Source organism: Cyclopterus lumpus, chromosome 21 (assembly GCF_009769545.1).
Source record: "Cyclopterus lumpus isolate fCycLum1 chromosome 21, fCycLum1.pri, whole genome shotgun sequence".
Lineage (NCBI taxonomy): Eukaryota > Metazoa > Chordata > Actinopteri > Perciformes > Cyclopteridae > Cyclopterus > Cyclopterus lumpus.
Window position 1 is genome coordinate 700,001 of NC_046986.1, and position 17,883 is coordinate 717,883.

At 40.1% G+C, this 17,883-nt stretch overlaps 1 protein-coding gene across 1 annotated transcript in view; it reads right to left on the reverse strand.

The window, feature by feature from the left end:
- The window catches only part of neb (nebulin), a 108,339-nt gene that overhangs the window by 3,441 nt on the left and 87,015 nt on the right, over positions 1–17,883 (reverse strand). The window contains exons 118-136 of the mRNA XM_034561701.1: positions 16,047–16,160; positions 15,846–15,950; positions 14,650–14,754; positions 13,967–14,071; positions 13,113–13,223; positions 12,204–12,314; positions 11,532–11,645; positions 10,594–10,698; positions 10,392–10,496; positions 10,077–10,181; positions 9,725–9,817; positions 8,884–8,976; positions 8,494–8,586; positions 8,241–8,333; positions 7,259–7,351; positions 6,919–7,011; positions 6,105–6,197; positions 5,594–5,701; positions 4,921–5,107 (exon numbers count right to left, since the gene is read on the reverse strand). Of these exons, the coding sequence (XP_034417592.1) occupies positions 4,921–5,107; positions 5,594–5,701; positions 6,105–6,197; positions 6,919–7,011; positions 7,259–7,351; positions 8,241–8,333; positions 8,494–8,586; positions 8,884–8,976; positions 9,725–9,817; positions 10,077–10,181; positions 10,392–10,496; positions 10,594–10,698; positions 11,532–11,645; positions 12,204–12,314; positions 13,113–13,223; positions 13,967–14,071; positions 14,650–14,754; positions 15,846–15,950; positions 16,047–16,160 (2,026 nt within the window). The remainder of the gene's footprint in view (positions 1–4,920; positions 5,108–5,593; positions 5,702–6,104; positions 6,198–6,918; positions 7,012–7,258; positions 7,352–8,240; positions 8,334–8,493; positions 8,587–8,883; positions 8,977–9,724; positions 9,818–10,076; positions 10,182–10,391; positions 10,497–10,593; positions 10,699–11,531; positions 11,646–12,203; positions 12,315–13,112; positions 13,224–13,966; positions 14,072–14,649; positions 14,755–15,845; positions 15,951–16,046; positions 16,161–17,883) is intronic.

Genomic DNA, 17,883 nt, shown 5'->3' on the forward strand with positions numbered 1-17,883 from the left:
TATAAAGCTTGTTTTTAAGCCTCTTTCTCCACTATAAAGCTTGTTTTTAAGCCTCTCTTTCTCCACTATAAAGCTTGTTTTTAAGCCTCTCTTTCTCCACTATAAAGCTTGTTTTTAAGCCTCTTTCTCCACTATGAAGCTTGTTTTTAAGCCTTTATTTCTCCACTATAAAGCTTGTTTTTAAGCCTTTATTTCTCCACTATAAAGCTTGTTTTTAAGCCTCTCTTTCTCCACTATAAAGCTTGTTTTTAAGCCTCTTTCTCCACTATAAAGCTTGTTTTTAAGCCTCTCTTTCTCCACTATAAAGCTTGTTTTTAAGCCTTTATTTCTCCACTATAAAGCTTGTTTTTAAGCCTTTATTTCTCCACTATAAAGCTTGTTTTTAAACCTTTATTTCTCCACTATAAAGCTTGTTTTTAAGCCTCTTTCTCCACTATAAAGCTTGTTTATAAGCCTCTTTCTCCACTATAAAGCTTGTTTTTAAGCCTCTTTCTCCACTATTAAGCTTGTTTTTAAGCCTTTATTTCACCACTATAAAGCTTGTTTTTAAGCCTCTTTCTCCACTATAAAGCTTGTTTTTAAGCCTCTTTCCTCACTATGAAGCTTGTTTTTAAGCCTCTCTTTCTCCACTATAAAGCTTGTTTTTAAGCCTCTTTCTCCACTATAAAGCTTGTTTTTAAGCCTCTTTCTCCACTATAAAGCTTGTTTTTAAGCCTTTATTTCTCCACTATAAAGCTTGTTTTTAAGCCTCTTTCTCCACTATGAAGCTTGTTTTTAAGCCTTTATTTCTCCACTATAAAGCTTGTTTTTAAGCCTTTATTTCTCCACTATAAAGCTTGTTTTTAAGCCTTTATTTCTCCACTATAAAGCTTGTTTTTAAGCCTTTATTTCTCCACTATAAAGCTTGTTTTTAAGCCTCTTTCTCCACTATAAAGCTTGTTTTTAAGCCTCTCTTTCTCCACTATAAAGCTTGTTTTTAAGCCTCTTTCTCCACTATAAAGCTTGTTTTTAAGCCTCTCTTTCTCCACTATTAAGCTTGTTTTTAAGCCTCTTTCTCCACTATAAAGCTTGTTTTTAAGCCTCTTTCTCCACTATAAAGCTTGTTTTTAAGCCTCTTTCTCCACTATAAAGCTTGTTTTTAAGCCTCTCTTTCTCCACTATAAAGCTTGTTTTTAAGCCTCTTTCTCCACTATAAAGCTTGTTTTTAAGCCTCTTTCTCCACTATAAAGCTTGTTTTTAAGCCTCTTTCTCCACTATAAAGCTTGTTTTTAAGCCTCTCTTTCTCCACTATTAAGCTTGTTTTTAAGCCTCTTTCTCCACTATAAAGCTTGTTTTTAAGCCTCTTTCTCCACTATAAAGCTTGTTTTTAAGCCTCTCTTTCTCCACTATAAAGCTTGTTTTTAAGCCTTTATTTCTCCACTATAAAGCTTGTTTTTAAGCCTCTCTTTCTCCACTATAAAGCTTGTTTTTAAGCCTTTATTTCTCCACTATAAAGCTTGTTTTTAAGCCTTTATTTCTCCACTATAAAGCTTGTTTTTAAGCCTTTATTTCTCCACTATAAAGCTTGTTTTTAAGCCTCTTTCTCCACTATAAAGCTTGTTTTTAAGCCTCTTTCTCCACTATAAAGCTTGTTTTTAAGCCTCTTTCTCCACTATTAAGCTTGTTTTTAAGCCTTTATTTCACCACTATAAAGCTTGTTTTTAAGCCTCTTTCTCCACTATAAAGCTTGTTTTTAAGCCTTTATTCCTCCACTATAAAGCTTGTTTTTAAGCCTCTTTCCTCACTATGAAGCTTGTTTTTAAGCCTCTCTTTCTCCACTATAAAGCTTGTTTTTAAGCCTCTTTCTCCACTATAAAGCTTGTTTTTAAGCCTCTTTCTCCACTATAAAGCTTGTTTTTAAGCCTTTATTTCTCCACTATAAAGCTTGTTTTTAAGCCTCTTTCTCCACTATGAAGCTTGTTTTTAAGCCTTTATTTCTCCACTATAAAGCTTGTTTTTAAGCCTTTATTTCTCCACTATAAAGCTTGTTTTTAAGCCTTTATTTCTCCACTATAAAGCTTGTTTTTAAGCCTTTATTTCTCCACTATAAAGCTTGTTTTTAAGCCTCTTTCTCCACTATAAAGCTTGTTTTTAAGCCTCTCTTTCTCCACTATAAAGCTTGTTTTTAAGCCTCTTTCTCCACTATAAAGCTTGTTTTTAAGCCTCTTTCTCCACTATAAAGCTTGTTTTTAAGCCTTTATTTCTCCACTATAAAGCTTGTTTTTAAGCCTCTCTTTCTCCACTATAAAGCTTGTTTTTAAGCCTCTTTCTCCACTATAAAGCTTGTTTTTAAGCCTCTTTCTCCACTATAAAGCTTGTTTTTAAGCCTCTCTTTCTCCAATATAAAGCTTGTTTTTAAGCCTCTTTCTCCACTATAAAGCTTGTTTTTAAGCCTCTCTTTCTCCACTATAAAGCTTGTTTTTAAGCCTCTCTTTCTCCACTATAAAGCTTGTTTTTAAGCCTCTATTTCTCCACTATAAAGCTTGTTTTTAAGCCTCTTTCTCCACTATAAAGCTTGTTTTTAAGCCTCTTTCTCCACTATAAAGCTTGTTTTTAAGCCTCTTTCTCCACTATAAAGCTTGTTTTTAAGCCTCTCTTTCTCCACTATAAAGCTTGTTTTTAAGCCTCTCTTTCTCCACTATAAAGCTTGTTTTTAAGCCTTTATTTCTCCACTATAAAGCTTGTTTTTAAGCCTCTCTTTCTCCACTATAAAGCTTGTTTTTAAGCCTCTTTCTCCACTATAAAGCTTGTTTTTAAGCCTTTATTTCTCCACTATAAAGCTTGTTTTTAAGCCTTTATTTCTCCACTATAAAGCTTGTTTTTAAGCCTTTATTTCTCCACTATAAAGCTTGTTTTTAAGCCTCTTTCTCCACTATAAAGCTTGTTTTTAAGCCTTTATTTCTCCACTATAAAGCTTGTTTTTAAGCCTCTTTCTCCACTATAAAGCTTGTTTTTAAGCCTCTTTCTCCACTATAAAGCTTGTTTTTAAGCCTCTTTCTCCACTATTAAGCTTGTTTTTAAGCCTTTATTTCTCCACTATAAAGCTTGTTTTTAAGCCTCTTTCTCCACTATAAAGCTTGTTTTTAAGCCTCTTTCTCCACTATTAAGCTTGTTTTTAAGCCTCTATTTCTCCACTATAAAGCTTGTTTTTAAGCCTCTTTCTCCACTATAAAGCTTGTTTTTAAGCCTCTTTCTCCACTATAAAGCTTGTTTTTAAGCGCCTCTTTCTCCACTATTAAGCTTGTTTTTAAGCCTTTATTTCTCCACTATAAAGCTTGTTTTTAAGCCTTTATTTCTCCACTATAAAGCTTGTTTTTAAGCCTTTATTTCTCCACTATTAAGCTTGTTTTTAAGCCTCTCTTTCTCCACTATTAAGCTTGTTTTTAAGCCTCTCTTTCCCCACTATAAAGCTTGTTTTTAAGCCTTTATTTCTCCACTATAAAGCTTGTTTTTAAGCCTCTTTCTCCACTATAAAGCTTGTTTTTAAGCCTTTATTTCACCACTATAAAGCTTGTTTTTAAGCCTCTTTCTCCACTATAAAGCTTGTTTTTAAGCCTCTTTCTCCACTATAAAGCTTGTTTTTAAGCCTCTTTCTCCACTATTAAGCTTGTTTTTAAGCCTTTCTCCACTATTAAGCTTGTTTTTAAGCCTCTCTTTCTCCACTATAAAGCTTGTTTTTAAGCCTTTATTTCTCCACTATAAAGCTTGTTTTTAAGCCTCTTTCTCCACTATAAAGCTTGTTTTTAAGCCTTTATTTCTCCACTATAAAGCTTGTTTTTAAGCCTTTATTTCTCCACTATAAAGCTTGTTTTTAAGCCTCTTTCTCCACTATAAAGCTTGTTTTTAAGCCTTTATTTCACCACTATAAAGCTTGTTTTTAAGCCTCTTTCTCCACTATAAAGCTTGTTTTTAAGCCTCTTTCTCCACTATTAAGCTTGTTTTTAAGCCTCTCTTTCTCCACTATTAAGCTTGTTTTTAAGCCTCTCTTTCTCCACTATAAAGCTTGTTTTTAAGCCTCTTTCTCCACTATAAAGCTTGTTTTTAAGCCTCTTTCTCCACTATAAAGCTTGTTTTTAAGCGCCTCTTTCTCCACTATAAAGCTTGTTTTTAAGCCTCTCTTTCTCCACTATAAAGCTTGTTTTTAAGCCTTTATTTCTCCACTATAAAGCTTGTTTTTAAGCCTTTATTTCTCCACTATAAAGCTTGTTTTTAAGCCTCTTTCTCCACTATTAAGCTTGTTTTTAAGCCTCTCTTTCTCCACTATAAAGCTTGTTTTTAAGCCTTTATTTCTCCACTATAAAGCTTGTTTTTAAGCCTCTTTCTCCACTATAAAGCTTGTTTTTAAGCCTTTATTTCTCCACTATAAAGCTTGTTTTTAAGCCTTTATTTCTCCACTATAAAGCTTGTTTTTAAGCCTCTTTCTCCACTATAAAGCTTGTTTTTAAGCCTTTATTTCACCACTATAAAGCTTGTTTTTAAGCCTTTATTTCTCCACTATAAAGCTTGTTTTTAAGCCTCTTTCTCCACTATAAAGCTTGTTTTTAAGCCTCTTTCTCCACTATAAAGCTTGTTTTTAAGCCTCTCTTTCTCCACTATGAAGCTTGTTTTTAAGCCTCTTTCTCCACTATTAAGCTTGTTTTTAAGCCTCTCTTTCTCCACTATAAAGCTTGTTTTTAAGCCTCTCTTTCTCCACTATAAAGCTTGTTTTTAAGCCTCTTTCTCCACTATAAAGCTTGTTTTTAAGCGCCTCTTTCTCCACTATAAAGCTTGTTTTTAAGCCTCTCTTTCTCCACTATAAAGCTTGTTTTTAAGCCTCTCTTTCTCCACTATAAAGCTTGTTTTTAAGCCTCTCTTTCTCCACTATAAAGCCTGTGACCGTACCGGTGGTGGTCTCCTGGTCGTGCTCGATGGCGCGCCTCCTCTCCATCTCCACCACGCGGCGCTGGATGCCGCGGTAGTTGATGTCGCTGAAGTCCTGGGTGTTCTTCTTCACACGTTCCATCACCAGGTCGGAGGCGGTGGCCGTGAAGCTGCCTTTGCTCTTCTCGAAGTCCTCGTGGTACTTTACCTGCACATCAACACAGCCGCGGTCAAAGGAACGGCGTGGAGCATTAAATGGAATATAATGTACGTGAAAATGCTTTCATTATAAAGACCTGACGAAACAATCTTTACTTTTTCAGAATGACTGATACCATCTGATGTATGTTATTATAATTAAATATAAACTTCACTGATCTTATTTATTTTAATGACATTTTAGATTAGTTTCCAGTGAGATATTGGTGACTTTGCTGTTCTGAATCCATAAGTAATTATTTAGTCATGAAGAAGAACAGAGTTGATAAGAGCAGCTCCGTATAGTCATGAAATGCTAAAGATATATCTCTTGACCTAAAGGACCACAGTAGTTCTCTACACACTTAGAAAGGGGGGGGCATGTTGTTGCTTGCAATCTGCAACTTCACCACTAGATGTCACTAAATATCACACACTGTCCCTATAAGTGTGAAAATGGTCTGCTTTGAGGAAACGACTGATTTGTGAATCTCACCCCAGAAATGTTGCGCTGGGTCTCCCTGACGCGCCTCATCTCAGGTGTGTCCAGGACGAAGGCCGCTTTGCCCTGGACCTGCTTACGGAAACTGTCTGAGTACAGCACCTGGAGGGGGGGGGGGGGGGGGGGGGGGGACAGTGAGTTTCAAACCTGAAGCCGTCACACAGCAGCTGTTAGCAGCACAAAGAGGCTCAATGGGAAGAGGACACAGAGCTGGGGGGGGGGGGGGCATTACTGGGATGTCAGACGGATGAATTAGAAGGGAGATGAAACACAAGATTACGTTCCCAATCTTCAGTGGGAGGAAGATGAAGAGGAAGATGAAGAGGAGAGGAAGATGAGAGGTTAGCGGTGATGATGTGCAGAAGCACCACAGCTGGAGGTTTTAAACACAGGAGCAGTGGGGACAATTAATACGATAACCAGAGCCTGTTAGGAAGGGTTAACGTGTGTGTGTGGGGGGGGGGGGGGGGGGGGGGGGGGGTTCTGCAGGAGGTTCTCAAAGTACCGAGCTAATGTTTTCCTGGTTCCGTTTGACCCGCTCCATCTCTGGGGTGAACACCACAGGGGTTCCCTTGGCTGAACTGTCTCTATACAACACCTACAGGACAGAAGCACAGCGGCCCAAGAGCCAGTCAGAACACGCAGAACACGCAGAACACGCAGAACACACACCTGTAGGACTGCTTTCTGAGACTCCAACCCTCTGAACACCCAAACGTGTGGCGGCTCATCAAACGCAGCCAAAACGAAGCCTAGTTTTATATTTAATCCCAAACATTATATTCTACGCGTCTCATTTAAAATAATCCTAAAGTTAATAAACCGTTTGCTTTAATCAGATTGTGTAAAAAACATTAAATTCTGAGCTGCTCGGTGAAACTATGACGTCATCATCATGACAACCAATCAGAGCAACATGTTGGATGTATAGATTAAAGTGTTTTTTCATAACTGTTCATAATAACTGTTCTAGTTCTGGTCCAGATGTTGTGTATTAAAGGCTCGGGGTTCAGAGGGTTTTAACCTTCAACATGTACAGACACAAACAGGATCTCTCAAAGGAATGACTGTAAAGCGTTAGAGGAACTGGTCCTGAGCCACTCATCCTGGATCAGGATCTCTGTCGGAGGAACAAACACACTCGGCTTTAGTTTGTCGTTAGCTGACACGTGGAACATTAGCTTCACGTGGGTTAGAAGATACGGTACATCTGGAAGGCCAAAAGAGGAGAGGTTGATTGGTTGATGATGGAGGAATTAAAGATGGAGGGGGAGGAAGCACTACTGTCCACTCGGTTAGGAGCACACTGGGGCTGCTACCGAGCTGATGTTCTTCTGGCTTTGTTTGACCCGCTGCACCTCGGGGAGGTCCGGGATCGCCGTGCCGAGACCCAGAGAGTCCTTGTACTTGATCTGCCCGACACGACGGGTTCAGGTAAGAAGAAAAGAACATAAGACAATCAGAAAGAGAGAGAGGAGCAAGACAGCATCACAACACCACAGCAGACACGTGGAGTTAGACACAGCTTCCTGGGGGGTGGGGGGGTTATGGAAGAGGCCCGGAGGTCCAAGCCCAGCTCATCGGAGCTAAATATGCACGACGGGTCTAAAAGGGTTATGGAGCGTTTGAGGGATGAAGGGCGAGGAAGAGGAGGGTCACCGTGCTGATGTTGAGCTGGTTGCGTTTGACTCGCTCCATCTCGGGGGTCTCCGACACCGACGTGCCGTGTTCCACGCCGGCTTTGTATTGAATCTTTAGAGACACAACGACACAGTCAGAGGAGGTTAGTGGCCCAACAGAATCCAGGGACACTTATTTAGGATTTAGGATGCTTTGTGGGAATAAAACTACATCTGGTCATCGATGAAGGCTGGAAAAAAAAAGAATGAACTTGAGTTAAGATGGAGGCGGAGAACTAAAACTACACGGGAGGCGAAGCTGTCAAGGCTGCGGTCGGAAAGTCACAACGTTCCTCGACCTTCGATGGAAGAGGTCACGAGGTCACGAGGTCACGAGGAAAGTTCTCCTAGAGCACTTATCCATCAACAGGAGAAGAACCAATGAAACGGATCAATATCAATATTTACTTTGTGCAATAATGTACATTATTTTGCTTTTTAATTTATAATTTTTTATTGATGCTTCTTGTTGTTGAGAATGATAATTAGTTATATTTACTGTATTTTTGGAAGTAAACAAAAACAAATAAAATGAAAGTAGATGGTTGTCTCTGTCTCGTCATCATCATCATCATCAGTTTATGAATGTATGAAAATAAACGTTAAACTGAGTGAGACAAACACATCCATTGTTCTCATGGTACGTCACTCTAAATGCTGCCGCCGCAAGGCATTGTGGGACGGCATCTCCTCTCCTTTGGTAAAGGAAGGTCCAGTGTTTCCTATGCTGAAGGAGATAGGAAAGGAAGCTTTGAGGCACCTTTCCTTAGCCTAGAGGGTTCAAGCAGCTGCTTCGAGACTCCAGAAGGTTCCACTCAGTGAGGAACCTTCTGGAGGAAAAAGGACTTTCCGGCCGCGACCTTTGACTCTTTAGTTGGTCAGAGGGCGTTTTAAGGGTTGTTTTAAGGGTCGTTTTAAGGGTTGTTTTAAGGGTCGTTTCAGGGTCACAGCTTTTCCTCTACCGAGCTGATGTTCTTCTGGGTTTCTCGGACCCGCTTCACCTCGGGGAGATCTGGTATGGCGGTGCCTTGACCCACAGACTCCTTGTACTGAACCTGCCCCACAAAGCACACACAAGCACAGTCAGACAGACAGGAAGGAGCATGAGCGGCGTTCTGCACGGCGGGTTGTCGTTTGGGTTTTATGTGACAGGTTGAGACGTTGTTATGGCAGTGGAGCGTTTGAGGGATGAAGGGCGAGGAAGAGGAGGGTCACCGTGCTGATGTTGAGCTGGTTGCGTTTGACTCGCTCCATCTCGGGGGTCTCCGACACCGACGTGCCGTGTTCCACGCCGGCTTTGTATTGAATCTTTAGAGACACAACGACACAGTCAGAGGAGGTTAGTCTCCAGTGAGGGGGGAGGGATGCTGGAAAGAAAGACGATGAAGATGAAGATCAAATCCAGGGGAACACACTCATTCAAGGAAAGATGGAGGGAATTTAAAATAAAGTCGACAACGAAGGCTGAAAAAAAAAGAAACGTTGTGATTTGTGAATCTGTAGTTAGGATGGAGGAGCGGTCAGAGGGCGTTCTGGGGGGTGATTTTAAGGGTCGTTTTAAGGGTTGTTTTAAGGGTCGTTTCAGGGTCACAGCTTTTCCTCTACCGAGCTGATGTTCTTCTGGGTTTCTCGGACCCGCTTCACCTCGGGGAGATCTGGTATGGCGGTGCCTTGACCCACAGACTCCTTGTACTGAATCTGCCCCACAAAGCACACACAAGCACAGTATTTTAACTACAATACGCCAGCATAGAAACTATTTATTATCGTAATGAAGTTGGCCAAATATATATCTATATATATCTGGATCTATAAACCTCCACAAATTAACAAAAGAATAATTCAGCGCTTTGGGAGCTCCATAAAATCCTATAAATCAGAAAAGTCTAAAAGTAAAATAATAAGTATGAGGGATTAAAGGCGCCGGCTGCAAGAGCAAGAGATTACAGGTGGAGGTTATAGTCCAGGCCAGGAGAGGAGGAGATGATGGAGATGATGGAGGAGGAGGAGATGGAGGAGGAGGAGATGATGGAGATGATGGAGGAGGAGGAGACGGAGGAGGAGGAGATGATGGAGATGATGGAGGAGGAGGAGATGGAGGAGGAGGAGATGATGGAGATGATGGAGGAGGAGGAGATGATGGAGATGATGGAGGAGGAGGAGATGATGGAGATGATGGAGGAGGAGGAGGAGATGATGGAGATGATGGAGGAGGAGCAGATGATGGAGATGATGGAGGAGGAGGAGATGATGGAGATGATGGAGGAGGAGGAGATGATGGAGATGATGGAGGAGGAGGAGATGATGGAGATGATGGAGGAGGAGGAGATGATGGAGATGATGGAGGAGGAGGAGATGATGGAGATGATGGAGGAGGAGGAGATGATGGAGATGATGGAGGAGGAGGAGATGATGGAGATGATGGAGGAGGCCACTCTGGGAGTACCGTGCTAATGTTGCGCTGGTTGTGTTTAACGCGCTCCATCTCCGGGGTCTCGGCCAGAGACGTGCCCCCTCCCAGATCCTCCTTGTACTGAATCTTCACGAGGAACGAAAGCAGCAACCAGCGGTTAGCCGGAGTTCACCTCCCATAGAAATAAACACTCTGAACAACAACAACAACAACAACACTGTAAAGGAGTGACTAACAAACACACAAGCGCCGCACTGACACGTCTCAATGCCACACGAGAGGTGAGCTGGATTAAGAGGCTTTGGTCCGGAGGGTCCAGGCTGCATGTCAGGGGGTGTTAGGGAAACGGGTTAGAGAAACATGGAGAACATCGCCTTGTAGGTACCAAGCTGAAATTCTTTGTATTCTCTTTAACGCGGAGCATTTCAGGAGTGTCCTTTACAGAAGACACTTTGCCCTTTAAGTTGTTATGGTCACTCTGGTACTGATGCTACGGGAGAGAGACAACAGGGAGATGTTTCAGTGACGCAGTGAGAGAAACAGGAAGCTCAGTTTCTGTTTCACTACAAACATGGACACAAAGAAACTTCATGTACATCAGTGGAAAAGTACAAAGTATTGAAGACCAGCAGAACTGCATTCTGACACACGTTGGCCCAGTAGAACCAGAACAATTCTTCTTTTACTGGTTTTTACTTACAGTGCTGAAGTTCTTCTGGTTCTCACGGACTCTCTGCATCTCCGGGGTGTCCAGGACGGGAACGTAGTGAGACATCGTCCTCTCGGCCTCCTCTCTGTACTTTTTCTGTTCACAATAACAAACGACAGGAATATATATTTAATTAAAAGAGGGAGTTTTAAGTTGTGGATTGTCTCCAGATGGTTGTTGAGGGTTGAGCCACCTGACTGATGATGTTCTTCATCTGCTGAGCGTGGAGGATGTCTGGGGTGTCGATGACACTCGTGTAGCAGGCCCGGTCCAGTTCAGCGGTGTGCTTGTACTTACTCTGAAGAACAAGACGTCAGTCAGCACAGATCCTGAACTACAACTGCAAATATACCAGAACTACCTCTGGTTGTATAGAAGTCTACGCTTCATGTGTTAAACTTCATTCTCTCTCCTGACCACCAGGGGGCGACTCCTCTGGTTGTATAGAAGTCTATGCTTCATGTGTTAAAGCTGCATTCTCTCTCCTGACCACCAGGGGGCGACTCCTCTGGTTGTATAGAAGTCTATGCTTCATGTGTTAAAGCTGCATTCTCTCTCCTGACCACCAGGGGGCGACTCCTCTGGTTGTATAGAAGTCTACGCTTCATGTGTTAAAGCTGCATTCTCTCTCCTGACCACCAGGGGGCGACTCCTCTGGTTGTATAGAAGTCTATGCTTCATGTGTTAAAGCTGCATTCTCTCTCCTGACCACCAGGGGGCGACTCCTCTGGTTGTATAGAAGTCTATGCTTCATGTGTTAAAGCTGCATTCTCTCTCCTGACCACCAGGGGGCGACTCCTCTGGTTGTATAGAAGTCTACGCTTCATGTGTTAAAGCTGCATTCTCTCTCCTGACCACCAGGGGGCGACTCCTCTGGTTGTATAGAAGTCTATGCTTCATGTGTTAAAGCTGCATTCTCTCTCCTGACCACCAGGGGGCGACTCCTCTGGTTGTATAGAAGTCTATGCTTCATGTGTTAAAGCTGCATTCTCTCTCCTGACCACCAGGGGGCGACTCCTCTGGTTGTATAGAAGTCTATGCTTCATGTTCACGTTGAAGTAAATATGTAATGATGTATAGGGGTCCCCGTGTGGCCCCTGGTCCTGGTCCTCCCAGGAAGAGGACTCTGACCTGACTCAGGATGTCCGTGGCGTTCCTCGCCCTCATGAAGTCCGGGGTGTCTGTAGCCAAAGCCATCATTCCTTTTCCTTTGATCTCCAGCTCCAGCGACTTCTTGTACTCTCTCTGCAAACATCACATGTGACCGGTGTTAAACGCTGTCGACCAATGAGAGGAGCTGTACTCATGTGCAGTGAGCGGGGGAATCAGGAATAAAGGAGTTAGAAGAGATTAGAAGTGTTTCTCTTTTAAAGCTCAGGGACAGCAGATTGTGTGTGAAGCTCCACCCACAACTGAAAGAAACAGCAGTAGTTAAGGGAAGTGTGTTAAAGCAAACAACAACAACAATGTTTTCACTTTATTTACAGTGATGAAACTCTCATGCGCTACGACCAACCAACCTTTAAAAGATAATAAAAGTGATGCATGTAAATGAATTAAAGTGAAGCTTTATGAATATAACGTCACATTAAATTAAACTAAATATGCTTCGAGTACATTTCAGGCTGACTGGTCACATTGATGTCAAGTAGAACAGAATTGTGGGAACATTAAAGACCACAGAAGGAGGAGCTGGAACATTAGTGAGGATGAGAGTGGGAGTGGCCTGTGAAGATGAGGAAGCCGAGTTAAGGGTTCAGCGGACGAGGAGGCGCTCGGGGCCGAGAGCCGGCGCCATCGTACCTCAGACAGGATGCGAGTGGCATTCGTGGCCCTCAAGAGCTCCGGAGTTTCCTCCAGCAGCGTGAGCCCTCTACCCTTCACGCCCTCCTCTAGATCCCTCCTGTACTCTTTCTACAGACCAGGAGACAAGGAGCAGCAGGCGGGGTGAGGCGTGCAGCAGACGGCTCCAAGTCACCGAGCGCCTCGACCAATCAGAGCACAGGTCTGCTTACTGAATATTAGACGTTTTTAAAGTGTGAAGAAGCTCTGAAACGTCTCTTCAACAGATTTGAACCTGTTTCTATGTTTAAAGTGTTTTATTATTAACGAGTGAAACTTTTGAGGGGAGGCGTCGGTGACTTCGGCAAGAATACTGATAAACAACAACGTGAACCACAGTTTATCAGATAGAACGTGGAAACAAAAACAACAACAACAACAACATTCAAGTCAGCTTTTCACCTTTTTGAGTCAAACGACTCCATGCAGAGCATTTTTAACAAGAAGCCGTCAGTCGTGTTCTGATTGAGAAGTTAGAGTTCAACATGTCAACAGACACGTAAATACAAACAAACCAACATGTCAACAGACACGTAAATACAAACAAACCAACATGTCAACAGACACGTAAATACAAACAAACCAACATGTCAACAGACAAGTAAATACAAACAAACCAACATGTCAACAGACAACTAAATACAAACAATCAATCCTACATGTAAACAGAGTCACATATAAATACAAACAAACACAAACAATCCTACATGTAAACAGACACATGTGTAAACAGAAACAAACAATGAGGGACGGAACTAAAGGAGGTTTAAGGACTGAGGTTGTGAGGAGGTCTTAGTGTGATTATAGGGGTGAGGGGTTCTCAGGGGTTTCTGAGGGGGGTTCTCAGGGGCACATCGTCCTCTTAGTTACCTCGCTGGCTATTTTGGTGGCGTGCCTGACATGTATCATGGCGGGCGTGACCTCCAACCCTGAGAGGTTCTTGCCCCTCATGTGCTCCTCAAAGTCCTTCTTATAGTCTTTCTATTGGCCGAAAGAGATAAAGACAAACAGAGCTCAACCAACCACACGCGAGCAGCAGTCACCTGACACGTGTCCACTCTGTAGCCGTGGTGAGGCGTGTACTGAGGTCGTGACCTTTCCACCAGAACAACAACAATCTGGATACGACTTTCATCTGATTATCAAACACTGTGAACGTGTGAATGGAGTGTTCACGTTACCTGGGCCCTCCCTGCACCTCCCTGCACCGGGGTGAGATTATAATATACTGAGTATAATATACTGAGTATAATATACTCAGTATATTATACTCAGTATATTATACTGAGTATAATATACTCAGTATATTATACTCAGTATATTATACTCAGTGTGTGGTGGGAATTGTCAAATAAATCCAGATTTTACAAGATATTTTAACTCACTAAGCAGTTTAGATTGTATAAACTGGTAATTAAAGGCCCTATAAAAAAATATATATTTATATATATATTATATGTACATATATATATAATATATATAATATATATTATATATAAATAATATATATATATGATATATATATATATATTATAAATAATATACATATAATACATAATATGTATAATAATAATAATATATATATATGATATATATATATATATATTATAAATAATATATACATAATACATAATATGTATAATAATAATAATATATATAAATAATATATAATAAAGCTGTCTCAGTATATATTCTTCAGAGGAGACGGGTGAATTATGAATTACCTGACTCTGCATTTGCTGGGATTCTTTAGCCGTCACATATGTGGGCGTCTCGAAGTCCAGCATGGCCTTCCCCTTCTCCTTCTCATACTTCTCCTTGTACTTCACCTGCACACGCACACACACACACACACACACACACACAGTATTGTCATTTATTTCAGTACGCTCTGTATTTTAGTTTTAATCTATAACGAGAAGATGTCTGTCAAAGTTAAATGTTGATGAAGATACAAATACTTTAATAAAAAGTACTCTTAACCGCACTAACATAAGCAAATACACTGCTACGGATAACACAACTCTTACTCATCTAATAATTAGTAAGTAAAAATACAATATATCACAAATACTATAAAAATACAATAAAAATACTCAACTGCAAAATGGGAATACAGCACCAGTAAAAGTTCTTTCTATTTAATTCAGAATAAATCAATATTTAGAAAGTTGAGAAATGATCAGTTTCAGGCTTTATTTATGTATTTAATCTTCTATATAAAGGGACAATGTGTACAATATTAACCGTTTTCTCCTACTTGAGTTATTGACCATTAAAAGCAACACGTTGCTCCTCTTTAAGACCACATAAAGGTGTGTGAGTAGAAGGTTGTTAACCCACTGGGGGTTTGGGGGCTTGGGGGCTTGGGGGGTCTTTGTGGACCCCCAGACTCGGTTCCACTTACGTTGCTCTGGAGCTCAGAGGCCTCCTTGTGATGGAGCTGCTCTGGTGTGTCGGCGATCATGTGGTAGTGACCTTTACTGTCCTCAAACTTCTTCTTGTAGACGTACTACAGTCAAGTGAGACTTCAATTACATCCCATAATTACATTGTTTGACAGGAACACTAACATTATGATTGTGGGAACTACGCCGGCGTATCATGGCCATTGTAGGGAATATATATATATATATATATTAAATAATAATGTAATATATATATATACATATATATATTACAGAGCCGGGAGAAATATTCAGAGTAAAAAACTTGAAAGGTTTAAAAAAAAAAAAAAAATCTGAATTAACCAGAAAAAACTGGAAAAGATTATTAAATCATAAATTTGTATAAAAAGCAACTCAGAAATCCTTAAATTAAATCCACAAATGTACGATATAAATCCTCGTGACACCTCAGACCATGAGTCAAAAGTAAAAACATGTGAATCATCAGATTATTATCACCAGCTTCTGGAATGACGTCACCACGAACTGGGTTAAATTCACCTAAAAAACTCATTAAATTAAATTCACCAGTTTAACAGAAGACGATATCCACGATTCTTTTCTCATGAATCTCAAAGTTTGTTCTCAGAATATTTCCCCGCCTCTTAACGATAACGGGTTAATACGCCAAACATGACAACATCTAGAATGAAAGGTGGTTACAAATGATCTAGAGTTTGTGTTATGTTATCATTAATGAAACTACAGGAGGAAAGGTCAAAGGTCAAAGGGTAAGGGTCACTACCAGATGAGGTCACACAGTAATGGACGTGTGGATGGAGGAGAAGGTCAAAGGTCAAAGGGTAAGGGTCACTACCAGATGAGGTCACACAGTAATGGACGTGTGGATGGAGGAGAAGGTTAAAGGTCAAAGGGTAAGGGTCACTACCAGATGAGGTCACACAGTAATGGACGTGTGGATGGAGGAGAAGGTTAAAGGTCAAAGGGTAAGGGTCACTACCAGATGAGGTCACACAGTAATGGACGTGTGGATGGAGGAGAAGGTCAAAGGTCAAAGGGTAAGGGTCACTACCAGATGGTGTGTGGATGACGTGAAATGAGCAGCTTCCTGCGTTAAAGCACTCTGAGATGCTTTATGAATGAAATGCATTGTTGTTGTTGTTGTTGTTGTTATTGTTGTTCTTAAAGGTCTTACGCTGCTGGACAGCTTGCTGGTGCTCAGGTTGTGCTGCATGGACAGAGACTCGGCCATGTCAGTCACAGGCTTGTGGAGCTTCTTCAGGTCTCCCTTGTACTTCACCTGCACACACACACACACACACACACGTATGTATATGTATGTATGTGTGTGTGTGAACACACTCTTTGCACACGTCTCTACTGGCGCTCTACTCACGTCACTGGCCAACACGTTGGCGTCCTTCAACGTCTGGTAGATCTTACTGTTCTTCAGGTCATACTCTGGTTTCTTTCCTTTCATCTCCTTCTGAAACTTCTCCTTGTACTTCAGCTATGGGGGGGGGGGACAGACTTTATCCAACTGGAAACATTTACACAACTACAAAATGCTGCTTCTTCTGTTAAGTGTATAAAAAGGGAGACTTCTGTTTAAATGCTTTGGAAATGTTGCACAACGGATATTTTTAATTTTTAATATTACCATCAGATTAAAGTTTCATCCCTTGTTTTACAACTGAGTCCTATGGATACGTCTTCTCATGCAGCCGCTATCAATATCAATACAATACGATACGATATCAATACGATACGATATCAATACGATACAACGATATCAATACGATACAACGATATCAATACGATACGATATCAATACGATACAACGATATCAATACGATACAACGATATCAATACGATACGATATCAATACGATATCAATACGATACAATATCAATACGATACGATACAACGATATCAATACGATACGATTCAACGATATCAATACGATACAACGATATCAATACGATACGATATCAAGACGATATCAATACGATACAATATCAATACGATACGATACAACGATACGATATCAATACGATACAACGATATCAATACGATACGATATCAATACGATACAACGATATCAATACGATACAATACCATATCAATACGATACAACAATATCAATACGATACAATACCATATCAATACGATACAACGATATCAATACGATACAATACCATATCAATACGATACAACGATATCAATACGATACGATATCAATACGATATCAATACGATACAATATCAATACGATACGATACAACGATATCAATACGATACGATTCAACGATATCAATACGATACAATATCAAGACGATATCAATACGATACGATACAACAATATCAATACGATACAACGATATCAATACGATACAATATCAATACGATACAACGATATCAATACGATACAACGATATCAATACGATACAACGATATCAATACGATACAATACCATATCAATACGATACAACAATATCAATACGATACAATACCATATCAATACGATACAACAATATCAATACGATACAATATCAATACGATACAATACCATATCAATACGATACAACAATATCAATACGATACAATATCAATACGATACAATACCATATCAATACGATACAACGATATCAATACGATACCATATCAATACAATACAATATCAATACGATACAATACCATATCAATACAATACCATATCAATACAATACCATATCAATACGATACAACGATATCAATACGATACAACGATATCAATACGATACCATATCAATACGATACAATATCAATACGATACAATACCATATCAATACAATACCATATCAATACGATACAGTATCAATACAATACCATATCAATACAATACCATATCAATACGATACAACGATATCAATACGATACAATACCATATCAATACAATACCATATCAATACAATACCATATCAATACAATACCATATCAATACGATACAATGATATCAATACGATACAACGATATCAATACGATACCATATCAATACGATACAATACCATATCAATACAATACCATATCAATACGATACAGTATCAATACAATACCATATCAATACGATACAACGATATCAAGACGATACAATATCAATACGATACAATATCAATACGATACAATATCAATACGATACAATACCATATCAATACAATACCATATCAATACGATACAATACCATATCAATACAAT